At 38.2% G+C, this 27,248-nt stretch overlaps 1 protein-coding gene across 4 annotated transcripts in view; it reads left to right on the top strand.

The window, feature by feature from the left end:
* The window catches only part of PPM1H (protein phosphatase, Mg2+/Mn2+ dependent 1H), a 257,658-nt gene that overhangs the window by 64,437 nt on the left and 165,973 nt on the right, over positions 1–27,248 (top strand). For all 4 annotated transcript variants that reach the window (XM_015598468.2, XM_015598464.2, XM_025041056.1 and 1 more), the window contains exon 2: positions 24,254–24,419. In XM_015598468.2, the coding sequence (XP_015453954.1) occupies positions 24,254–24,419 (166 nt within the window). The remainder of the gene's footprint in view (positions 1–24,253; positions 24,420–27,248) is intronic.

Raw genomic sequence — 27,248 nt, 5'->3', positions numbered from 1 at the left:
TTTTATATATGGAGTATGTTAAATTTATTTGGTTACTGTGTTCCTGTTGCCAAAACTCTGAACTTTTCTGTAGTATTAAAACATATTGGTTAATCTTTTTTGTCATTCATACTCAAAGGAGGTGATACAACCTTATTAGTGCAAAAATTGATTCTTGGGGGAAAAAAATTGTAGATACATATTACAGTGGTTTGCGGCCTTTCAAAGCACTGTTCTTCCTAAAAAAAAAAAAAATCTTTTTTCTTTTTAATTTATTTTGTTGGGAAGAATTTAAATTTAATTTTTTTCTTAGGAAAACAATAGTGAAAAGACTGAGAAATCCTGCTTTAGATAGTCATCCCCTCTCATGTTTACACAAATGATACTTTATTTAAATCATCACAAATTTTATAATAAATGTAATGTGGTTTCACATATGAAACACAGTTTGTTTCTCCTCACTCTTTAACATCATTTTTATTACCATAAACTTTTTGATGTACTGCACATTCTGTTGAATAAAAATGGTGCCCTGGTAAATGCTGAATAAAAGATTCCACAAAGACTATTGTGATAAACGTAGCTATGTCTATCCATTAGGATATGTTGCGCTTAATAGTTAAGATGGAAAAATCACAGAACCAGTTCTGTGACATCTGAGTACATGACATGACATAACTTTGGAAGAGTAACAACTTTTCTAAAATGTGTGAGCTTATAAATTTGCTATTAATCAGAAACCTTCACATCTGAAATTATTTCTGAAAAAAGGATTTTTTGAGCCATATACTAGCCAGAAAAAGGACCAGGTCCTGGGACCTACAGTCTAAATTACCACCAGCAGCAGGGCTAGATAGAAAAGACAAACATGTCTGCCATCCTAGAGCTGATGGCAAATCTTTTACACAAAGATGTAAGTTATTTTGAAAAGTTTACACTGGCTATAGATAAGGTGGGTGCGTAAAAGTGAAGTGTGGGGAGTCAGTTCTAGGATAGGTGCACAGTCTATAAAGAAGAAGTATTTACTACTTTTTGATTGGTTGTGGGCAACAGTCTGGAAAGTTCCTGCACCAGCAGGGTGTGATGGCCACTGGTGGTTGGCCATTTTTATTTAGATAGCTACCTGGAAGTTGATTCAAAACTCCAACACATTAGGGAATGTGAGTAGTCTTTTGTTAGTTTCTGCCTACAGTTATTAACTAATAACTCTGGTCTCTTTCTCCTGCCTATTGTAATTAAGTTTAAGACATCTCAGAATTTTTCTCATCATTGCTATTTGTTGTGCTTTTTAATTTTAATTTCTTTAAAAGATTGATAAAATTTTTTTTTCCATGAGAGAAATGGTCCATTTGGGGATCTATAGCAAATGTGTACTCGGACTTATTTTGAAAGATAGGTCAAATGAAAGCCAAAAAAGGAGTTTGAAGACGGATGACAAATGGACGAGGATGTATACATTTAGTAGTCATTACATAAACACTTTATTTACGCAAAGCACCTTGCTGGGTGATTGCTTTCCCTGGTGAAACCCTCATGAAGAGAGCTAAGCATGCATTCAAATAAGAACATAAGATGTAATGTGTACAATATAATAAATGTTTTGTACAGAGTTCAGAGAGGTGAGGGAGAAAGTACAAAGAACAAGCAGAGATGGTTTAATTTGGAGAATAGAAGGTTGGAGAGGACCTTTAATGGCAGAAACATAATAAAATCAGTTTGAACTTCAGCATGAAAGACATAAAAAGAAGCTCGACATGCAGTGGGAATTGAACCCAGACCATAAGTGGCTGGATCCATGTCCTTGAGACATCATCATAAAGGCTTCATGAGAGTTTTCAATTTGGAGTCACTTATTAAAAGGCTTGTGACATTCTTTTATGAACAGATTTTCTCTCTTTGGGGTGATTTATAGTCTTACCTATTGTAGGAATAAGTACGATAATAAAATAATTAAGAACAAATAGGATTATTTAGGGTAACAACCGCAAAAACCAGCCATCTTTGCTTTCACTGACCACCACTTTTCTTCCCTTTGCTTTTAACAAACCAAAAGAAGAAAAGAAGTTGTACATTTACCCAAGGGACCACTAAAAGGAGTTTGTATTATACATATTTAGAGTCTCAACAGTAGTAGCATTTCTTCTGTCCTTCATTCGTTAAATATTTGGGTGCTGTCTTTGTGCCAACCCGTTTGCTAGGTGCTAGGAGTGCTGTGATAAATAAGATACTTCTTCCCCTTCTTTATCTCTATACCTCCTTCCACCCACCTCTTCACAGCTCATATCTTCATTGAAGGTAGAGGCAGTAGAGATTATATGATTCCAGAAGACTCTTCACATCTTTGAACCCGATTTGTAAATTGCTGTAACGACCATATAGACATGTTAGGTTTATGTGTAGCCAATTTAAAAAAAGACAGAACATAATTCTTAGGTAATTTAATATCTTAGCATAGCTATGGAGGTGCAATAGATTATTGTGATGAAATAACCATGTACATAATAACCTGTAAAGCTATAGGATCTCTTCAGCTCTTGGGATCTCCCAGGCCATTTCTTGATATAAGTATCGTTCACTTTCTAAAGTATAATTTTGGGTGTGATGTCAAATACAATGTCAGATCCTATTTGACATCGATTCATTTTAAAATTGTCGATGAAGACTCCCTCTTGAAAATGATCCTAGAACATTTCTGCATCCAACCAGATGGAGTAACAAGGATTGGGTTTTTCCTACTAACTGAAATAAACACCAAACAAACAAAAGACAAATCAAACATGGAACAGTAGTTTTAGGGACAGCATTAGGCAACAAAAGTTTCCCATCCTCTGACAGATGAGAAATAAGGTGAGGCTTATGATTGTCCCAGCTTCGCGAGAGGGGAAACCGGGTGTAACCAGACAAACTCCCCGAGCTGAGAAAAAGCCGAGAGTTTAAGGAGACCACATCTCACAGGATAGCATGCCGAAGAGGAGATAGCCACTCATGCACACACCACATACACACACGGAAAGACAGAGACAAACAGACAAACATCTGTAGGGGCGGCCCCCTCAGGTATTCACCAGAGTTCTGATCAGCTCATTCATGTGAGGAAACTAGCTGAGCCTGAAGAAGAAGCCACCCAAAAGGATTAGAATAATAGTACCCAGTGCTCACACAGACCCCACATAGTGCCTGTTCCCATCAGCCAGACTGAAACCTCATCATTCATAGGGCATTGGGTAGAGTACTAGCCCTAGATTAAACACTCTGGTCTTGCCTAACATATCTTAAAAGGAAAACCTGAAAGAATCAAATGCCTCAATAAGTAATTGTGTCCCAGAATAAGTCTCAAGAATATGTATAAGTACATAAAAATATCCAGTACCCAACAGGTAAAATTTACAGTGTCTGGAATCCAATAAAAAATTACCAAGCCTGAAAAGAAGCAGAAAAGTATGACTCGGTCGTTAGCTGTGACTTGACTAACTCCCTCACAGGTCCAGAGACCTGGAGTAACTTGGGAGCTCTGATGGCAAAGTCTTCAACTTCCAACTGATACTCGGAAAGTTGGATTCTGACAGCTTGAAATCTCAGGGATTGAAGGAATTGGGTCCAAATGTAATAAACTGGTCCTTTGGATGCTGAGTGCTAAGAAGTCATCTCTTTCTCACTGCTAATTAAAACCTTAGCACTTTTGCCACCCCGCTGTTCAAAGTCTGATCTGCTGAGGCTTCATGCCATGATAACCCTTTTCTGTTCATGATCTCAGAGATCTAAAGTATAGCTTTCCCCATTTCTGCCTTGTCCAACCTCAGATCCAGTAGTTGTGATTCCCCTTTGCTGTTCAGGATCTCAGAGATCTAAAGTATAGCTTTCCCCATTTCTGCCTTGTCCAACCTCAGATCCAGTAGTTTGTTGGACATTTTATCTAAGAACTTTGCCAGTTACTAACTTAAAAAATCACCAGTCTGTTCTTGGGTCAATCTTTTATATTAAGAGCAAGTGGGCTTTAAAGAACATCCATCCTGGTTTATAGGAACTGAGGAAGCAGGACTTTGAGTGCTAAACCAGGACATGTGATCACCCTAACTTTACACCTGCTTATTCTACTAATGACTTGAATCCATATATTAATATTTTTTATCATGTGGGGATATTTTTCAGGGACATCCTAACACTGGCTTTTGGTGACGTTTCTTCTACATTTGACTCTGGACAGTGACTGGTTTAGATGAAGCTACATTCATTTAGCAGATGATTGATCTCAAGCTTATGCAGCGCCTACGCTGTGATGAGGGTCAGGATCATAGGAATCATCTCTTGATCATTGTAAGATTTTGGTCTGTCTTCCCCCTGTCTTCCTTAAACACAAATACTTTAAAAATTTTTTTAAGTATTTGATGTTGCTTTTACACCATCCGGCTTTCCAGAAGAAAGATGAATATTTCCCTACGTCTTATGGATACAAAATGATTTAGGAGGCCCATTTATCTCAGTGTCTGTTAGATAAAAGTAAAGTTTCTATACGATAGCTGTAATTTCACGGCTATTCTTAGGATGAGTCTACCATAAAAATAAGTGGGTCATCAAAATGTTTCTATAGGTCTTAACAGTGTGCCAGGCATTTATAGGTTGTTACAAAACTCATTTAATCTTAATTACATTGAGAGATTAAGTACTACATTAGCCTCATTTTTAAGTGGAGAAACTAAGCTAGAAGTAACTTGCCCAAAGTCACTTCTCCCCGACACTCCAAGTTAAAAAAGTGGTATGTGGATAAGGCAAAAATTGTGAAGCTAATGATCTAAGCGTGGGCAACATTGCTTGGTAGCAATAAACTTTAGGATTTTTTAGAATCTAGATCATTTTGGAGTTGCAGTAGACCAGCCTAGTTTCTAAGAAAAACTTGAGCCATGGGGAGGTGGAGTAGCCACTCATTAAGGTAAGACTTGCCTGAGCTAGTTAGTTTTTCCAGAAAAACTTGCTGCAATATAACACGAAACATTGTGCTCCTCAGCTTTTTTAAAAAATTGATCTATTTCCTTTTTTAACATACAAAAATCAATTTTGCTCTTCTATATGAGCAACAAACAGAAAATGAAATTTTTGTTGTTTGCTTGTTCAACTTTTTTTGTTTGTTTGCTGCCCAGCTTTTTATCAAAAGTCCTTCGGGACAAAATGGTATTTTTGGAAATTAATTTGAATGACATGCAGCCTGTCCATTTCTGTAAATACTCTGTGGGCTTTGTCCTTATTCCTCATCCCTACCTTTTGCTCCTTAACTTGGGCTTTCAGTACACGAGACTTTGGAACCATCCCTTAGGTTAGATAGAAAGACAGACATTAGAAGAAAGAGCCTCCCTTCCCCTTTGCATTTGTTGTAGGAGCAGTTGTGAGTATGTTCCTTTTATCAATAAGTCTTCCCCATAGGAAGACTCTGGGCAGAGAAATTTCCTTCTGAACCAGCTCTAGTTTCCCTGCAGAAATAACAACTTTGACCTGTGGATGGTGGAGAATTGTGGTGGTTACCATATCTCCCTTGCTGCTGTGGCAATCAGGAAACTCTGAGCTACATTCGAGGCTTAATTTTAATGTGTCTGAACTAGCCAGTATGTGAACATTTAAACTCTTTCCATCCTTGATCTTTCATTTGTTCTTCTTTTCCATTCTCATGAGTTTAATTTTTTTTTTCTTTTTTTTTGAAATTTTTGTGAGTTTATTTGAGCCAAGTTGATGGCAGTTGTTGGGAAGCAAAATCTCAGTGGATTTAGAAAATGCTCCAGAGAATAGACATCTTGCAGCTTATTTTATACATTAGAATCAACTGAGGATGTATAAGGAGGGTTGCATGAAAATAGATTGGTGGTAGATTAAGGGGACCAGAGAAAGCAAAGTGGGGAATCTCTGGAATTGGATTAAAAAGTAAAACAGAGAGACACTTACTTCTTTCACATTGGTGACATTTATATTTTTTACCATTTGACTGTATGTATTTGTAAAAGCTTTCATTTCCTCAGAGGGTTAAAGCATGATATAAATTCCTTTCTCAACTTTTTATTCTAATAAACATTACAAACAAAGAAATGTTGAAAGAATAATTCAATGAATATCTGAATGCTTTTTACCTAGATTCACAATTAAAGGTTTGCTAGTTTGCTTTATACATTTTTCCTCTGATTTTTTTGAAAATACCTTGTCCCTAAACATTTTAGTTTGAATCACCTAAGAACAAGCACATTCTCTCATACAAGCACAAAACCATTACTACCACTGAGAACCTTCCCATTAATTCAAAAGTATCTAGGATGCGGTCCATATTTACATGTTTTTGCACTATCCCAGCAATGTTTTTTAGAACCTTTTATTAGGTTGGCTTTTTGAAGAAACCAAACAAGTTGTCTGCAGAATATCTTACATTTTGGTGCTTTTCCTTGTTATGTTTAACCAGATTCTCCATCTCCTTTGTTTCTCATATACTAGGATTTATGCCTAAAGGTTTGGTTAGATTGGGAAGACTACTTTCGAGATGAGGCCGTGTACTTCATATTACATCAAACTAGGAGCCATATAATGTCAGGTCATCCCACTCGTCCACATCTGATCATTTGGTTAAGGTGGTGGTCGTCACGTTTTTTCCTTAGAAAGGTGTGTTTATCCCTATAAAACTAGCATGTGGTCTGTGAGGTAACACTTTGTCACCATGTATCTTTTTCCAGTAATCTTGCACCCAAGGTTTTTAGCATCATTGATGATCTTTCCCAAAGACAGTTATATCATTGAGGATTGCCAAATGATTGTTTTCCAATGATCAGTTCTTCTCTGTACCTTATGGCATTTTTCTGGAAAGGATTTTTCTTTATTAACTGGAAATGAACTACATTTCTTCCTGAAAAAAGAAAGGATCATCATTTAATTCCTTCCTTTTAATTCCCAATTTTCAGAATAAGTAGCTAGCATAAATAGTCATTTCCAATGGTAGCAATTTAGTTTTTTGGTTTTGTTTTGTTTTGTTTTGTTTTGTTTTTTTAACTATTACTGTGGATTTAGGGAATTTTTTCTGTGTAAAAATCTGATCCTTTTTGATGCTCAAATTATCTCAAATTTAACCAGTTTATACCTCCTTCAAGTATACTCGTGTGTCCTTTTTAAATGCCCTATCACCTTTGAGTGCTTCTTTGCTTTCTGACCCAAAAGCTGCCTCTGATTCATCTTATGCTTTCACTGTCTCATATCAAGAATCAGCTATTTCCCCAGTGGGAAATGGCATTTAGAAACCAAAGTCTGGGTGCTTGGAATGCTCACACTGTGTGGTGTCATTGCTAAAAGGTCCTTAAGATAGAGCTATGAAATATGCATTTCTATAATTGAGTTCCTATTGGTATTTTCAACTCAAATTTAATATAAGATTTTTCTTGAGTTTATTGCTTTACATTAAAAACCTTGGGTCTTAATAAATGTCATTGATGTTTCCTATATCCTAATAATATATATATGTAACATAGTTTCGAATTTTCAATATTAATATTTCTGCTTACAGTAAAACTTTTGAGCAAATTTTAAGATTTTTGAAGTTTTTTACTCTATATCCCAGTTTTCCAAAAGTCACTTGCATTCGTCTGTATGATTAGATTACTAATTTAATACATACTTTCAATTTGTTTTCAACTGTATGATGTGTGTGTGTTTTTTTATTTAATTTTCAAAAGTAAAAAAAAACACTTTTAAAGATATATATACTTTAAAAAGTCTAGGTTTCATTTCTTTCTTTATCCCATCCTTCCCATACGTAGCCCCTATAGGCATCTGTTTTTATTAACTTCTAGTTCATTCTTTCAGTTTTTTATTTGCAAGAGAGAGAGTATGTGTGTGTGTGTGTTCTCTTTCCTTTACAAAAGACAAATATAATATCACTTTCTTTCGTTTACTATATCCCGGATATCACGGTAGTGATATACAGTTAAAACAACAATAGCAAAAAACTTCTGTTCATTAAATGTTCATAAAAATTTCTGTTTTCCAGAAGCTGAATCTGAGTTTTAAAAGAATACTATGAATGGGAAAAACTGTAAATTATCAGTAAGTCTTCAACTATAAAAATACATACATTAAATTTTTGAAATGTCTATACAGCTTTGGAGTTTGGAGCTGATCAAAAAGTAGATACTTACTGGAATTTGTGAGAGCCTCTTAGAGTAGTTAATGGTGTCATCTTTGGGTCAAAGCTAAAGTCTGTTTATAGGGAGGTACAGATGTTATTTTAAGGTGTTTTTTTTTTTCCCTTGCTTGTTCATAAAAGCAGACAAGTGAAATACTTCCCTCAAAACTAGTACATTCAATCTCAGACTTACTGCATTTTATCACCTTACAGCTTTTCTTTTTCCGGGAGGAGAGAGTATTTCAGTACTTGGGATTTTATATAGTCCTTAGTAATGGCCACCAATAACCTCTTGATTGCCAGATCTAGTAGACACTTGACCTTTTCTTAGCACCTGACACTTCCCTTCTTAACTCTTCACCTCTTTGGCTTCTATGACACCAGTAAATCTCAGGTTTTCCTTGTGAATCTGCGATTTTTTATCTCTCTCTTGCTGCAGTGTAGGGCGGTAGTAAAGACAGACTTTGGAATTAGATGAGAATATCTTGGCTTTACTGCTCAGTAGCTGTCTGAACCCGGGCTAGTCAACTTTCTGGATTCAGTTTTTTTTTTTTTTTTTAAGTTGAACAAATAATACCTTTTCTATCTACTATTGAGAGGCTCACATGAAATGATGTGCAATTAAATTATGAAGTATTGACAAGAGTCACATTAGTCATTTTTCTTAATAGTGAAATGTGCCTTGTAATTAATAATTTGGAATATAGTGTATAATTATCTTTGATATGAGAATAGTTACCCCAGAAGGTAATTTACCTTCCAGATTTGATATGCTAAGTAATTAGAATGCTCTTTATCCCGTCGTAGTGCAGCCACTTCCACCTTCGAAAACGAGCTTCCTGTGTATTGCCTTTCCACCCTCCTCCTCCTCTTACCATTTCTTTTTTACTGCCAACCATTTCCTAAGATGAGTCCCACGTGTGGTAGACTCTCAACCACCACTACTCAAACTCCCTTCCCCTGCAGCTTATGGCTCCATAGACCCTTGCCCAGACTCCTTCATTTGGGGTCCCCACTGCCCCAGTCACATTCTTGCAACACTGAGTGACTCACCTACTTCAGGTTTAGACCATGCCTCTCTGGGATCCATCCCCCTTTCCATCTCTAGAAGCCTCCTGAGCTTCTAACTCTAGCAATGCTAACCAGCACCAGTGGCTTACAAACGATGAATATCACATATTATTTCATTTAGGGTGTCTCATTTCCTCACTGAAGGGAATTCTAGTCCTGGCTAAATCAAAGGGACTGTGTTTCATCTAGTCCAGTGCTACTCAGTGTCACCACCACTTGAGAGCTTTTTTCAGTTCATACCTCCAATCTACTGAGTCAGAATCTCTGGGAGTGGGACCCTGAAATCCACGTTTTAACAAGTTCTCCAGGTGACTCGTAGGCACACACAAACAAGTTTGAGAACCGTTATAAACAACAGAGGTTGGAATTTTAAATGTACTTTTCCATAGAAACAGTGTTATAAATTTCGTTTGTAGTTTTTCAGTATTGTGCTTCATTAGGTTGTGGTTTAGTAACATTTCCTGGCAAGCTTGTAAGTAGGTCTGATGTTTTGGTCAAAATGTACATCAGTCATCTTATTCACGAACTTCTGGACTATAGCCCTTTAGGAATACATTAGTGAGTTAAAAAGTATTTTGAAAATATAGTATGTAAGAATAAAGTTTACTCTATTTTTATTATTTACTGATTAATTTGTACTTTGTGTCAATGCAGAAAGGATGCTCGCAACCAGCATATAAAAATTTGTGCAATTTCAAAATGGATTGGAATGAAAATTACCCTGATGGCCCTTTTTATGAGAAAGATTCTCTCTCCTGATTTCCTTTGTCATGCTCCTGGTTCTGCTATTAACATTCATTCTCAGCCAGTTAGAGCCTATTTATTACGACTGCCAGGATTCTGGAACAATGAGATCTATTTTAATCTCTAGGTTGAAATGCAGCAGGGAAAGTAAACAGCTCATTTCAGAGTCTGTGGAATTTCCAACAATTTCTGAGACTTACGTAAGTCCCTCTGTGTCCCAGGGTCATGATTGGGAGTAGTAATTAGTTCTCATTTGCTAAATTTCTAATAACTAAACAATCCAGTGTTTCCTGAGGGTAGGCTTCAGGAATAGTTTAACGTTTATTCAGAGAATACAGCTTTTTAAAAAATCCTCCCAATAAACATTGATTAGCTCAATTGATAACAAGTCAAAGATAGTCAGGGGACTAAATATGCCTGACCAGTGGCTCTCAGAAGTGACCTCTTTCTGGTCAGAACTGTCAAATTTTTCCTACTTTTTTTGTGTGTTAAGTTTCTCTTTTACTTCTTAGGACACGGATCTAGAGATTCTTGAGCTTGTGATAAGAATTTTAACCCCAAGTTACTATTTATCCCAAAGTCAACGTTTTATTCAGAAGATACTTAACTGCCTGCAGTATATCAGGCACTGTGCTAGTCTCTTGAGACTACAAAATTGAATAAGATTCTACCCCCGCCTTCAAATTACTTATTACTATAATAGTACAAATGAGTGTCTATGAGAGTTGGGCATTGTTAAACTCAACCTGCAATTGACAGCTACCTAAGGTAAATTTGTTAAAGGATATTGGGGTTACCTAGATATTCCAAGGATAAATGGGTCTTGGCACCAGCTGAAACTAGGGACTCAAACTCCATTGAGATTCTCTTTATTCCTAATCTGTACTTTTCTCTTACATAATCTTCATTTCTCTCCCCCGGTCCCCCCTACCTTTTCTTCTCTTTTATTTTCCATGGAAGGGCCCTAATTGGCTCAACTAGGGTCAGGTGGCCATTTCTAGACCGATCAGCTATGGCCAGAGAACAACTATTTGGGGTGGAGGAAGGTAGGAGGGGAAAAATAATGCAAGAAAGGGGGTTTGGACAGATAAAACATGTCTCTGCCAGGTTTTTGCTAAGTAGTTTATAGTCACTCATTCTCTTAATCTACATAGCACAATTTTATAGCTGAAGAAACTGAATTTTAGGAAAGTTAATTAACTTACCCAAGTCACACAGCTAGTAAGCATCAGAGCTGGGAAACCAATCCAAGTTTCTGGTAATCCTCATCAGTGTAACCTCTAACTACTTAATGGTTATGTTGCAGTGTTTAAAAACTACAAGGAAGAAGTCATATGAAGCAGCCTTAAGACTAGGTGGTGCTTAAACTGAGCATATGAAGCAAATGCCATGGGGTGGCATTTGTCAGACAAGAGGAAGTTAGATCATTCCAAGCAGAGAGAAAGACCTGTGTGAGGAAGTTGTGGTATGTAGCAACACTGTTCTCTGTAAACTGCAGGTGTATTTTATGGCTGAGAACTGGGAGGGGGCGAGGGTGGGTATGAGGAGAGCAGATGTAGAGGCTGAGGATATGGATGGGACCAGATCATGAAGACCCTTGTATGGCAAGCTAAGGAGTTTACATTTTATGCTGAAGTCACTGGAGTCTGTTTGAAGGAATTTGAATGTAGTAGAAACATGGCCATATCTGGCCATATCATTCATGATTGGGAAAGGTCAGTATGGCTATGTCTTGCATACTTTATTGGGGAGGAGCCAACTAGTTTGGAGGTTTATACAATGGTGCCTGGAGGATATGATGAGGACCTGAATAAGGCATGGGAATTGGGGGATTTAAGTCATAGTTATGAGAGAGAATCAACTGGCTGAGGGACTAGATGTGGGTGAGAGGCTAGGAGGACAGGGCTGTTCCTTGGGATTCAGTTCACTAAGACTGAAACACCAGGAGGATGATCATATTTGAGAGAGAGGTAGACAGCAGGAGGAGGGAAAAGATGAAGACAAATTTGGGCAGCTTGAACGTGTGCAATATGCAAATGCATATATCCTGAAGACATTCAGAAATGCAAGTCATACATACACCCCAGAGACATGTACTGAAGATATGAATATGGCAGTGCTTAGTGCTTAGATCTTAAATGCAGCCTTGGGAATAGAGATCTCCCAGGGAAAACTGGGTGGGGAGAAAAGCCAATTTGGGATCCCCAGGGAATAGCAGCATTTGAGGCTCACTTGCAGCCCCCACATTCAAGGGCTAGTTGGGATTAGAAGTTTGAGTTAATCATATTTCCATTTCATAGCAATTTACCACGTGTCAAATATGATTTACCAGGTACCAGAGAATTAGCAAGACAAGTACTGCTCTAAAGCTATGTTGCATAAATTAATTTTAGCTCTGAAAACGGTTGAGGTTTTGCATTACTTGGAGGTGGGGGTGGGACAGATACAGACTCAGCAATTGCAAAAGAATCCTTAGAACCTTCCCATTCAATGCAGAGATCCTCAGAGTATCCCTGAAAGATAACAAACCAGCTTTTGGAGATTTCCAGTAAAGATAATTCCTACTTTTCTGAAGTAATTCATCGCTTTTCTGAAGTAATTCATCGCTTTGCTGAGCAGCTTTAAACTGATTGTGTCAGAATGGCCTGTCACCTTTGGCCTCTGGAATCTCCCTCCTGCACAGCAGTGTTTCAGTGTTGAGAACGTCATCCTGGCTGGCCCCTCCAAGCCCTTCTTGGTAGGCTGTCGCTGTTAACAGAGCAATGTTACCGAGCAAGCACTTGGTTAGAAGTCAGAAATCAGCAGTGGAGTTCAGATCAAGGTTCCACCTAGAGATGTACTAGTCTCTTGACTTCATCAGCCATTGCTCTGTGCAGATGTTTGGGACTCACTTTACATATCCTGCTCCCAAGTTCATTAATGCTTGTTAGTCAATAAATTTTTCCTTTGGAACATACACTTATTTTTCTTAAAGCCCATTGATGGGACATCCCAATAAAAATATTTTACGCTTTAAGAAGCAAACAGGCAGATTTGGAGCTCAGTCATTAGTCTAGTCTCCCCCATAGGATGTTATAGGGGAAATGAGTTCATTTGTTCATTCATTCAACTAATATGTATTGAGTGCCTGCTCCCTCCTCTGTGACTTGAGATAGGGCAACACTTAACCAAAATCAACATAGAACATCATGGGAGCATATCTCTCTTTGACTAACTGAAATATATTGGTAGCCCACACTGTCCTTTTTATTTAAGGATGATACTAGGCATCCAAATTAAAATAGGTTACATTCTTGTCAGTGCATTTGTCTCCTTCAAGGCCGTAGAAGTCTCATTGTACTTTTTAGCTTTTTGAGGATAAAAAGATCAATTTGCCGAAAATGGGACCCAGATTGGCCCTCCTGGGGCCTCAAAGTTTAAATTGACATGTTCTTTCCCCTGTAAATAAAGGAGGCTGGAATTGTTAACTGAGATTTGCCCTGGGTCTGCACCCAAAGGTAAAAAAGAAATGTCACATCAGATAACAACTACTTTTCAAAGGGCTACTTTTTATATTGTTCAGCCTTAAATGTGGACACAAAACAGACTTTCTCTACAAGTTAGTCTATATAGGAGTGAAGATTTTTCCCAAGCAGGTTGTTTTCAGTTCAAGTATTTGTGTTTTTTTTAAACACCAAAGTAATGAGGGGAGAGTTAATTATTGTTTGTGATGTGTACTTGCAGTAATACTATGCTTGCCTCAGAAAAAGAGTTTTGGAGTAGCAAAACCGTGTGACATGTCACAGTTCCTTGCAATACCTACATTCTATTTATAGGCTGTTGTGCAACTAATTACTAGCACATCATTTTTGTGAACACAGTACATTGTTTAAAACCTCAATTGCTATGAGAAAATGCCAGAATGGCTTGTCTAGGATGTTTAACTGAATCATTTTGCCTTTAATATCAACAAAGCCAGTAAAATGAGGATAATACCACCTTTCTCGTGTTTAGGGTTACAAGCATTAACAAAGTTGTTAGATGTAAAGTGCTTTAAACAGTTTTCTGTTTTCAACAGTCAGATAGCTACCCAATAAGGAAAGTACTGGTAATTGTCCCCATCTTACTGATGAGAAACTGAGGCATCGAGAGATGTAATTTGCTGAAAATCACTGTAGCTACTTACTGGTCGATCTAGGATTCCAACCTGTGGAATCTGGTTCTAGCAGACTGCCTCCCAAATTTCCAGCAGAGAGAAACTTGTCTGTCTGCCCGCCACCTGGTGTTCCCTGATCTGCTGTGTGTTTGAGCAGCACAGCCAGGTACATTTGTGGATGTATAGATGAGTGGCCTTCACCTTTCACATGAAGGACGAGAGCACAGTTTTAAAGATCTTCTCTAAAGCAGGAATCAGAACTCCCAAGTTAGAGTTTCATCCTTCTTACCACCAAACAATCCTCTTCTGTATAAAACTGTTCTTCTTGTGTTGCTTTAAGGTTAAAAAGGAAAATATCAGAGCTTTAGATTTTGCAAAACTTTATCCCAGAGCAAAGGAAAAGCCAAGATTGTATCTGGAGTTTTGAAGAAACTGTAGATTAAAAATTGATGTATTTTATTTGATGTCTTTTGAGATTAGAGTACTTTTATCTTTTGGTTTCATTTTATTAGTTTCAGGCTTTTTAAACTTTGCATTTTTAAATTACACATTTGAAAGTGACTTTCACTTTGTTTTAAAAAAGTGAATTTCTTTCACATTGCCGGTAGTACTAATATATCTGGTGAATAAAGAAACCTTACCTTTAGAAATATAGTAGCTTCAAGCACATTGCTTTTTTTCTCCCTTAATTGCCAACAGAAACCAACAGCTATATGTAAGTAATATTGTTCTAAACCTGCAAAAAGTATTTTTCTGCTTTATTTAATGTAAAACTCCTAAACTTAAAATTCTTTCTTCATTTATTTTGATTTCACTTGGCCACAACAGAGTGGCACTATGGCTTTGTATGGGAATTTCTCCAGCATCTGACAGACTTCCTTATTTAAATACGGAAGTTGGACTTTATAGTGATATTAATGGTTTTTATAAGAGGACCCAGAGAGTAACTGAAAGGAAATACCCAAAGGCAGCTTTTTAATTTTTATCTTTACTATGTTAAAAGTTCCTTTCTAAACAGCCAATACGAAGAAGAAAACATTGATATTTATGTGGGGAGCTCTATGAGACACCACCATACCTTTTGATTTTTAGTGTTTGTTTTTTAATCTTCAGTTATTTAATTATATCGGTGAGGGGGACAGATGCTAACAATAGCCCTCAGATGCTAGCAGCTAAGTATATCCAAAACAGATGTTACTAATTACACCAAAATGCACATTAAATTCTACTCGAGCCTACCTCTCTCTTTTGCTTCACTTATATATTACGTATGATCATGTGAAATTTTCAGCTTTTGCCTTACAAAAACAGTTTCAGAGTTCAACCTAATAGTTAAGTTCAGGTGTCAGCACACATTTTCTGTAAAGGTATAGATAATAAATGACACAGGTTTCGTGGGCAAGAGAGTCTCTGTTGAAACAACTAACTCTGGAAAGCCACCATGGACGATATGTAAATGAATGAATGTGACTGCGTTCCAATAAAACTTTATTTATGGACACTGACATTTGGATTTCATTATTTTCATATGTCATGAAATTTTCTTTTAAAAATTTTCCCAACAATTTACAAATGTGAGAACCATTCTTAGCTTGGGGGGCCATACAAAAACAAGCAGTGGCTTGGATTTGGCCCATGAGCCATAGTTTGCTGACCCCTGGTTGAGTTGAAGTTGCATGCCACTGCCTTTGTAATTTCTGGTCCTTTCTGTTTGCTGACCTAAAACCAATCTCATTGTCTTATCCCACAGAACTCCCGATCTCCTCGACTTGCTCATCTCCCTTCATAATCAGTGTACCTCATCTGCTCATTCTGACAGTAGGAGCCTCCTCTACCTCCCACATCCAGCAAGGTTTCCCCCACTGCCACCTCGCCACTTCGCCACTTCCACCCTTGACCTATGGATGTTGCCATTTCCCCCTTAAGAACTAGATCTCTAAAGGCGGGACATCTCCTCCCACACGCTCAAGGTGTGCACCTGGGGCCAGGCACCCCCGGGGCCTGGTCCGTGGCTCCACCTGGGGTGCGAACCCAGGACTTTCTGCATGTAAAGCAGACGTGCTAACCACTACACTATGGAGCCACCCCCTCCAGCAGATTTTTACTAGGATTTCTCAGTTCATTCACTTCCTTTTAAACCCTTTCTTCCCCTCCACCCAGAGCCATTGATTGGTTCATGGCCTCTTTGTCACCAGGACTATTATGAGACCCTAACTGATCCTTTGCTTTTGTCAGTTATTCTCTATAATCCATCCTCTGTTAGGCCACTACTGTTATTTTCCTAAATAATTTTGATCGTAACACTCCTTTGTTTAAGCATTCTTAGATTCATCCATCATAGGCTCTATATGATAACGTTCACATAGAATTTCCTGGTCTAGTTCTGATCCCTCACCAAGCCTACACTTATAAAGAGGGGTCACACCCAATCCTTCTTTATAAAGTTCACGTCACCCTCTGTTTTCACAGGCTGTTCCTCTGCTTGCAGAGCCTTTTCTCTGTTGATTTCCTCCCTTAATCCATCTGAACTTGCTCCTCTCTCCTCCACCACCCACTTTCCCCGACTTTTGTTTTCTGTGACACTTTCCCCGACTCTTCTTTTCACAGAGTTGTCTCCGCTGCATTCTCAGATCCCATGTGACATATACCTCAAGAACGGCATCAATCTCAGCAAACTAATTATTGGTGAGAAAGTCTTCCTATTTTCGATGACCATGGGCTCCTTGAGAGCGGAAACTGTGTCCTAGTCTGTTTGGTTTATCCCTACTTGGTTACACAGTAAATATTTTTAAAGTAGTTATTTCAGTCAGTGTGGTGAATATGCAGTATACTATGCATCTAATAGTTTTCTAGGTTTATTAATGAAGTCATCAGAGATCTGATTGCAGGGTTGCAGAATCAAAGGCCTTTGGGGCCAAGCTGTTAACTTAAATAGCAAAAGTGCACAGAGTGAGTTCTGGGGTGAGCTAGTAAGGATGTGTCCTATCTCCTGGGGCGGCCTCCCCTCAGGTCCAGCTGGTCATTGTCACAAAACAGTTTGACCTGACCTGTGTGTGGTCTGATGCATTTGTTTCAAGACAAACGGGAAAATTAAAATTTTTAAATGCTAACATCCCAATTTTTAAATAATGGCAACCAATTCACCTTTAAAAAAAAAAAAAAACACACTTTGTGGGCAAAAATTTAAAAATACCAACGTGTATATGGGCTGAATGTGACCTTTGAGACCCCAGTTTGCACCCCCTGATTTGGTCACATTTCTTCATCAGCCACAAATAGGGCCTGGGAACCAGAAGGTATAAGGTCGTGTGATGGGAAAGACTTATATGTATGTGCTCTTTCCCCAGCCTGTATTTATCCTGCCTTCTCGACCATGCTTTCTCCTCTGTGGGTTGGCATTTAGTCACCTTCTAAAATGTGAAAGCTGGAGACCAGAGAATTCCATGTCCTACTGTCCTTCCTTCCTGCCTGGTAACACTCAACTGACTATTAACTGAATGGGTCGGGTGGACCTCTTGTTCCCCCTCCTTCCTGGAAGTGGCTGAAGCTGTCAGGGAAAACCTATTATTCTTGATGGATGTTCTGGTTGTTTTTGCTGATGGCTGTAATCAAAGGCTTAGGGTCCTAGGCAGAGCCCTGGTTTTCCAGTTCACCAAGAATGAGAGGTTATTAACTCCCTTGGAGCTAGGAATTAAGTTATCCTTATGTTCCAGCCTGTCTGGGTGGTCAGTGACCTCTTCAGAGAATCACAGGAAACATCACCTAAGAGGTTACCTAGAAAAAATTTTAATAATTCATAGCTGTATTTGGTCTTCCATAAATGGTTCATTTACCACCTTTCTCCCTACGGCCTTTTGATGTCTGCTTCTCAATTGTATACGAATCAGCAATATCTCACTTCACCTGATGGCATTTATAAAACACTTTCTTCTTCTTACCAGTGTAATTATTGTCTGCTCGGAAGTATTAACACTTAGTATAAACTTTTTAGTCAAAACTGATCAGGCCTTTATTTTCTTTAAAAACAAAGCAGTATAACAAGAAACCTCCCCCATCTCCCCAGCTCCCTGCCCCCACCAAAAAAAAAAAAAAAAAAACTAAACCAACAAAATTCTCTATTTGATCAATTTTTGTAAGTCTAGGGCTGGAGCTTCTGAGTACAGGAGCCTGGGGTGGGAGAGGGCCCAGAGATGCCACCTGTGGGCAGGTCTGGGTAGGAATTTAGAAGCAGCACATACATAAATGTGTGAGGGCTTTCCTGTATACAGATCTCTGTCACATGTGTGGCTTGAAATAACTTTGAGAAGAGGGCTCAGAGGAGCAATTGGCCTTGTTCAAGGTCCCTGTTCTGGGAAGTGTCATGCCATGCCACTTGAAGGCTCTAGAAGCCTGGAAGGGGCCATGTATCCTAGAGGTGGCCATGTGTGCTTGAGGCAGGCAGAGGGATGCTGATGGAAAGGGGAGGGAGGAAGAGATTCTCCGTGGACTCACATGGCTGGGTAAAGTCCCCTGAGCCCAACAGAACATGTAGATAACATTGTATTTGATATATTATTATTAAATAATATATATCGAGTGCTCAGTATGTGCCAGGCACCGTTTTCATGCTGTAAAGCAGTTAATTCTCATAATTCTTCTATGATTTGAAGTGACTTATCCTCATTTTAGAGGGAGAAAGCAACCTGGGCAAGAACACACAGCTGGAGTCATTAGCAGAAATCAAGTTTGGACCTGATCTATCTGACAACCATCTCTGTTCATGCCTTCTGCACTCTGCTGAGTACCTAGAACCTCATGGCTGGGAGGGGGAGGGTGTTGGTAATGAAAGATTTGTCACCTGTTAAGTGTTGAGCACAGTATATGACACATGGGAACCCTTCAAAAAATGTGAACTGTAACTATCTTTTGTTGATTGACTGTCTTATAAATCCTTTTGAAAACAATTTCATTGCGAGTTCTCTGGAATGGCCTTTATGACGAGGGTTCACTACTTGAGGATACTTGAGAGTACTAATTTGTCTGTATTTAGTAATAGGGACCTGTTCTGTGTGTCATATCATCAGATGAGTGTTCTTGTAGTCAAGATTTTAAGCAGATGAGAAGGCAGATAACTTGGTAATTTAAGAGTTGCAATTAAAAGCCAGACTTTTCTGCTGAAATTCAGGCGGAGGCATTTTTTTAAAAAGTTGTGACTAGAGTTTTTCGCAGAGAGAAGGAGAAGTGTATGACAGCAGCACAGAATGAATCGAATACTCTTTTTAAATAGGACCTGCTATTGCTATGTTCTCACAGTCACATTCATGCCTGGTATGCAGGTTATAGCTTCAAGCTGTATCTGATACACACAGAAAAATTTTGATTTCTAAGTACTTAAAATTTTGTGTTTACTTGGTTTAACAAAGGGGAAAAAAATCTAGGTTATGGTTCAAATGAAGGTAGGTTGGTAGATTAACACAGTCCATACGTGAATTTACCTTTGCCATGTGTCTCTCTCCCAGGGCAATGTGTCTTCTTAGCTTGCGATATTGAAGAGGCAGTAGCTATCCTTTCCCTTCATTCTCTGACTTTTCTCCTACCTGAATTTTAATCTTAACTTCAACATTGCTGTATTCTAAATTTAGATGACTAAAATCCCCCTCCGCAACACACACACTCTCCTACATTTTAGCAACTCCCAGAATTTAATCCATGGAGTACCGCTAAAGAACTGAGGTTTCCTAAAGTAACTTGACCACTCTGTCATATACTAGTTGTGATTATATTTTAAAAGAGGAGAATAATGGTGGCTAACTCATAAGTGTTGACAAGAGGATTAAATGAGTTAATTACAACATGTAAAATGCTAAGCAGTCCCTGGCACAGAGTTCTCAACAAAGGTAAGCTACTGTTATTACTCTACATCTAAGAAGTGGCAGAATTGATTTCTATCTGATTTTGTTCATTCATTCAACAAACATTTGTTGAGCATCTGCTATGTTGCTACATTCTGGGTAGATAGCCCATGTTTTTAACCACTTATGCTTTATTGCCACTAGTTTAATGTCAAGGAAGCCATTTTTCCTGCTTTGTAAGAAATTGAAAAAGAATCACCAAAGATATGATGAGTCATGGTTCACCAGCATTTTGTTTTGAAGTCTTAAAAATAAGCATCATGGGTAGGTATTGTTTAGATAAAGAAAGCACATCTTATAGTCATTTCTGTTGATCTCAAGATAGTGCTGACTTTATGCTGGAACATAAGACAAGAAGAGAGTGTAGCTGCTAAAATAAGCTGCTTACATGGAAAGAAATTATTGAATCTGTTAACAGCATCATGTTCCTTAACTTGGGAAGCAAAGTTTTTCTCAGTTTACTTTTAGAGGACTTAGTGGTTTCATTTACATTTAGTAAACAAAACGTTTGCCTTTGAAGAACAAAATCAAGTATATAAGTTGATGGAAGTCAAGATTTTTAAAGCAAAGTAAATTAAGAAGAATCAGAACTTTCCCCTAAAGCTGTATGGAATTTGAAATAATATAGAATATGGAATAAGAGTTTTGTTTTTTTTTTAAGGCAGTGGCTTTAAATTAATATGACTTTATCATCTGAATAATAATCAGATATCTGACCAAAGAAGTTTTTACAGGGTTGGGCTGCTCTTTTCCCTCTAGATTGTCACTTCTGACTGTGCGATATTTCATTAGTGTCATTCACAAGCTGTCTTCAACATGAAATGGCAAAGTAAGGCCACCCGCAATTGTTCTTTCACAGTTTTCTGGCTTCGATGAGTCATTGCAGTACAGCCCTCTGAACCAAGCGCTGATAAGAATAGACACACAATAGGAAAACAAAACCACTGAGATCTGAAGCAGAAAGAACCGGGAGCTCAGAAGTACGTTCACAGCTCTGCTGTATTTAGCTGTGTGTGACCTTGTGCAAGTCAGTCTTCTAGGTCCCTGGGTTTCTCGGGCATAAATGAAAGTTTCTAGGGTCTCTTGCTGAAGTTAGGTCAACTTTAGAGTTTAATATTCACTAAGAGAGATAAGAGATAAAGCACTTTCAGCGATTCATGATTTATGTAATTATAGTAGCTTCGTTGACTGTTGGGAAACAGCAGTGGCAAATGAGTCAGCCTGGCATGGAGCTATTGGAGATCAGTGATGCTGTTTTTGTTTAAAAAAAAAAAAAAGAAAGAAAGAAAAAGAAAAAAAAAGACCCAATTACACATAAGTTTATGTGCCAGTGGTCAGGGTGATGCCAAGTTCCAGAAATAGCAGGTAGGCTCTTGTACGGAGGACAGTATGGGAAGGACGGTTGTCACAAACTGGTTTTCTCAGCCAAACCTCCACGTCAGCTGTACACAGGGAAGACACTTCTGTGGGAGACCATGGGGGTGTAACATCATCATCCAGGAAATAGTCCACACCAAATATGTCGCATGGGACATCATTACCAGTGACTAAGAAGAGGCAGGTGGTGTTTCGAACCTCCTTCCTCTGCCTGGTTTTTGTTCTTTTTATGCCAGAGCTGCCCAAGGGTGGACATGAGAGGCAAACTCCAGGCAAATGCGTGTTCTGTATTATAAGCTCCAGCTGCAAACCCCTGGACTAAGACAGGCAGATCTGAATCACCCATTTTTCATCACCCATTTTTCATCACCCATTTTTCATTCTGGGTCCTGTCTCATACTCTTCCAACGGCCAGAGAAGTGGAAAGAGAATTCTCCTTTCCCCTAACTAACCCTGCCTTCTGTTGATTCTGTGCTTCCCTAGACAGTGCAGTTTGGCCTGACAGACTAACATGAGTCTCCATGTATTATAGGAAGAGGCCGAATTTAGGGTCAAGATAGGCCTCATTTTGAATCCCAGCTATGCCACTTCCTGGCTGTGGAACCTGAGGTGAGTTATTTGGCTCAGGTAGTAAGTGTGGTAATATTAGTAGTCATCATAAAGGTAGCCTCATTATGTCTTCAAGAATTAAAGTTTATTGTTAAACTATATGCAGATGTCTTCTCCTTAGAGAGAGTAAAGGTGGGGCAGAAAACTAGACCTTGACCTCTCCCTCCTTCCATCCTCCCATCCTCAAGAAAATATGATAAACATCAGAGGCAGGTTTGATCTCACAGCGATGGGGAAGGATTCCTACCTCCTTACACATGCCCCAATGACAAAGATTTTTAAACTCTGTAGGCAGTAGTCTTTTTTTAAAAAGTTATACAAAACACAAAACTGTGATATGTAAAATGAGTAGAAATAAGCTTTTGTTTCTAAAAATATGGTTAAGTTGAAATTTATAATAAACTCAATAAAAATGATGAAGCAGTTTTGATTAATACAGAAATTTGAAATAGTGAAGAAAATAAATGAATGGTATGGTCTTCCCTACAACCTAGAGGTGAGCACAGTTATACCTCGGAGTCCACGGGGGACTGGTTCCAGGACCCTAGCAAATACCCAAATCCATGGATGCTCAAGTCCTTTATTATATAAAAGGCGCTGAACAGTGAACACAGCTGGCCCTTCGCATTGCTGGATTCCCAACTGCATATTGAAAACACTGTTTTCAAGTTGAGGTTGGAAGCCTGACTATAATTGCAAAATGTGATTTTTTAAAAAATTAGTCAAGTGATACTGGTCAGTTAACAAGGAAAGATAGAAGGCTTTTTATGCCGAAGCTGCCCAGAATATGTGAACCGGCACACATTTGTTCACATGTAACAGATGGGAATGAACTTTCAAATTATTGCATTCTTTTTTTCAAAATGCTTATACATTTAAAAAATAAATTTAAAGTAAGTGTTAAAATGTCTGAAACACCTCCGTAGAATCCCAAGGTTTGGCAGAAGGCTGTTTGAAACATATTCCCTTAGATCTTGTAGCACTCGGATCTCAATTTGCTGTCCGTTTCCTCTTTGGTTGTGGTGTGTAGGTGTTGGCTTATGGAGATCTATACACTTTTCAAAACTAAAAGTCATTCGATATAAAAAATGATGAAATTTGAATAATATCTGCAGTTTTGTCGACAGGATCGTATCAGTGTCAATTGCTTGTTTTGAAATTGTATTGTGGTTACATAAGATGTTACCATTGGGGGAAGCCGGGGGGAGGGTACATCTGTACAGTACTATTTTTGTAATTTTCTCTGAGTCTATAATTATTTCAGAATTTAAAAGTAAAAAAAGTCATTTGAAAACAATCATCTTCTACTTGCAAGGAGGGAGTACAGTCAGATTAATAGAGCAGTGTGTATACATCTCGCTTACAGAGTAAATTTCCATTTATCTTACCATAGGAAAAAAAGCATCTTGTCTTTTCTTGCCATTGAATTCTATGTCCTCCACACTCTTATCACTGATCTTAACTCTGTTGAAGTTTGGAAAATCAAGGAGAGCTCCTTTCTGCAAACTATTTTAGCTTGTGCTTTAATTACTTAATAAGAAAATGGTGCTGAAACCCAGAACTCCACCTGCAGTTACCCGATACAGAAAAAGGTATATGAATGATACAGTATATTTTTCGGAAGCATTCTTATGCTTAAAACAGTAGTCATTAGGCCAAAACAGTGTCAACACACCATGATATCATTATGTTTCCGTGTGTCCAAATCAGAGTGCCCTGTAGCCCGGCGTGATGGTACAATGTGATGAGCATTCTACAGTAGAAAAGAGAAAAAATTAAAGTAATTTTAAAAGAGTAAATCTTTAATCCATTCACTTCTCTGTGCATGAAGTGGAAGTGGGCATGGCGGTAGTAAAATATGATTCTCTGTTCCCTTGGATTTTACAGCGCGCTGTAAATTACTGCCTTGTTCTTTGAAAAGATTGATTGTGGTTTTGCTCTTTATCATTTGGAGAAATGCAGCAGAATTCCCTGGGCTTGCAGATCCAGGTTCCTTGTAATTGCCAATAGAGTGATTATCTCGTGTGTTTTGACTAGAACGGATCTGTGGAACTGATCACATCTATCAGACACCTGCGAAAGTGAGCTGAGCTCAAAACAACAGTTTAGTGACTGTTTTAATGTATGCTGATATAATTCCATTTTTTAAAAAAATTAGTTTATTCAGGAACATGAAAGATCCTTTGCATTAAGTAGGGGGTTAGTTTTGTGCCAGTTGTGGAGACTGCCTTGGCTGACTCTTGAAACTAAGCTCTCAGCTTTCTGGAAATCACTCTGTCTGATCAGCTTTTCTGGCTTCTTCTCCAGGGTTATCAATGCTGGGAAGAGCACACACAATGAAGACCAAGCCAGCTGTGAGGTGCTCACTGTGAAGAAGAAAGCGGGGGCGATTACCTCAACCCCAAACAGGAACTCAACGAAGAGACGGTCCTCCCTTCCCAATGGCGAGGGGCTGCAACTGAAGGAGAACTCGGTAAGATCCTCCTTTATCCCAGCTCTCAGGTGAGAGGAACATGCACACTCTGGCCCCACTGTGAGATGTTCTAGCTGAATCCAGGTCAGTAATGGAAGACAGAAAAGCAGTCTTCCCAGAAGAGATGCAGTGGGGGATATCAATCAAAGCTGGAAGTGACACATAAATGAAGAGCTGGTGTTTAGGTTCTTAACCTTTAAAGTAAATAAAACACCGATATCATATATAGATTTTGTTGCAAGAATTAGTACACATGATGTTTGGCAGTTTTGAAGAAGCCTCTTCAAGGTTTTTGTGAAGGAGATACTGGAAACTTCTGATGAAGGGTGGAAATAACTCACCATTGGCTTACAGTCCTGCTATAACTTTACTCTTTCTTTCCCCTTGCCTGTCCACTGGAGTTATCTAGTTGGAGCCAGCGCCTGACGCTTTGCAGATTAATATTTGTTTCAATTGGCCCAAAGCCCTTGAATCCAGTGGGGCCGCCCTGAAAACTGAATGCCCTGTTGACAAACCACAAAGCATTTCTCCTTTCTCAAATTTCTGGAGGATAAAGCAGATAACGTCAGAAAGTTTTGAAGAAACACTCAGTAAAGGATAGGGAATGATCAACACTCTGTCCATCAGCGGGTTATTTAGTCCTACAGAAAAGAGACATTGAATGGATGACTCAAATGTTGACTATTCTAAAAATCTTGAAAATATATTTGTATATAAATTTGTATAGGATTGTAAAGGATCTGGGATCTCTTCTTAGTTTGAGAAATAGTGTCTCATCGTTTTTCTGCTTAGGAAATAAGAATACTGATTTATTTTGTTAGTTTTACTTCAATTCAGAGTTGGAAACACAGTGACCTATGGAAACTTATCTATTGTACCTGTTTTCAAGGCTTAAAGAAGCATTGATTAGATTCCCCCTGGAGTCAGAGTCAAGGACCCAGATGGGCAGGATAGATTAATAGTGGTTAAGTGCACAGACTCTGGAGTAAGATGTTTTGGTGCTGTCTATCACTTAAGCTATTTAATTTGGGGACCGTTCTTATTCTTTGAGCCTCAGTATTCTCTTCTATAAAAAGAAGTAATAATGGTAGTAACTACCAAATATAGTAGGTAGGAACAGGCTGGTTGGAAGTATAAAATCCAAAAGTCCATGGAAAATGTCGAGCCAATGTGTTAATGAATCAATCCTTGATATATATTAGTGATAATTATCCTGAAGTCAGTCCTACTTATGCCATTCTCTATTGATAATGCCCACTGAATTTTGTATGTCTTATTTATTTGCAAATTGGAGATCACACAGTTTCTTTCATACCTACTTGACAGATTTTTGAGCTATGGAAAACGGCTCAGAAAATGTGCAACATTAATAATGATAGTTGGATATGGGTGCCGGACTGAATATTTTTTTCTTGATATGTACCCCCTGCCCTTGGGATATAAAGTGATTTCTATAAACATAAGTCAGTGTTGACATTTGGCCTAAGGCCATTTGGTGACAGCATTCTTCTTTCTTGCTGAATTCCTCCTGGAAATAGAGCCAGGAGTAATTTTTTGACTTCCTGTCACTAAGAACAGTAAAACCAGGACATAAGCACTTTAGGGTGGAGCTAAGATCCTCCGTGTGATGGTTCTGAATCTCTGTGGGGTCTGCTCCAGGAGGAAGCAAGGGGGTGCCGAGCAGAGTGGACACAACCTGGTACACCATCTCCTGCTTCAGTCACTTCTAGAAGCTTCACTTCTATCTGCCTTATACGTTAGGCTTCTATTAGCGTTTAAGGCAAAAACTGCGTTTTCTTCAATTTTGGGAAAATTTACATAACATGAAATTTACCATTTTAACCATTTTTAGGTGTATAGTTCAGTGGCATTAAATACATCCATATTGTTGTACAACCATCTCCACCATCCCTCTCCAGAACTTTTTCATCTTCCTAAATTGAAACTCTGTACCCATTAAACACTAACTCCCCATTTCTCCCTCCCCCCAGCACCTGGCAACCACGATTCTACTTTCTATCTCTTATGAATTTGACTACTCTGTGTACCTCATGTAAGTGGAATCATACAGTATTTGACATTTTTATATATGGCTTCTTTTACTTATCACACTGTCTTCAGGGTTCATCCATATGTAGAATATGTAGACTGTTTCATTCTTTTTTAAGGCCGAATAATATTTCATTGTATGTATACACATCATTTTGTTTATCCATTCATCCATCAATAAACATTTGCTTCCATCTTTTGGCTATTATGAGTAATGCTGCTCCGAACATGAGTTTTCAGATATCTATCCAAGTTTCTGCTTTCAGTTCTTTTAGATATATTCCCAGAGTGAACTTGCTGGATGATATGGTCATTTTGTTTAATTTTTTGAGGAACCACCATACTGTTTTCTGCATCAGCTACACCATTTTACGTTCTCTCCAGCAATGCACAGGGTTCCAATTCTCTATATCCTCATCAATACCTGTGTTCATTTCCATGTGTGTGTGTGTGTGTGTGTGTGTGTGTTTTAAAAAAAAAATAATAGCCATTCCAATAGGTGTGAAATGGTACCTCATTGTGGTTTTGTATTTCCTAATGATTAGTGACCATGAGATATCTTTTCATGTGCTTATTGTCCAGCTCTATATCTTTTTTAAAGAAATGTCTATTCAAATTGTGGTTTTGTATTTCCTAATGATTAGTGACCATTATTATTGTTGTTTGCCCTATTTTTTAAAAGCTCAAAATGTCTATTCAAATCCTTCGTCCATTTTTAAATTAGGTAGTTTATTTTATCATTGTTGTTTGCCCTATTTTTTAAAAGCTCGAAAAGCTATG

Source organism: Pteropus alecto, unplaced genomic scaffold (genome assembly GCF_000325575.1).
Source record: "Pteropus alecto unplaced genomic scaffold, ASM32557v1 scaffold76, whole genome shotgun sequence".
NCBI classification, from domain to species: domain Eukaryota; kingdom Metazoa; phylum Chordata; class Mammalia; order Chiroptera; family Pteropodidae; genus Pteropus; species Pteropus alecto.
The sequence above is the reverse complement of the archived record's forward strand: the minus strand, read 5'-3'. Positions and strand labels throughout refer to the sequence as shown.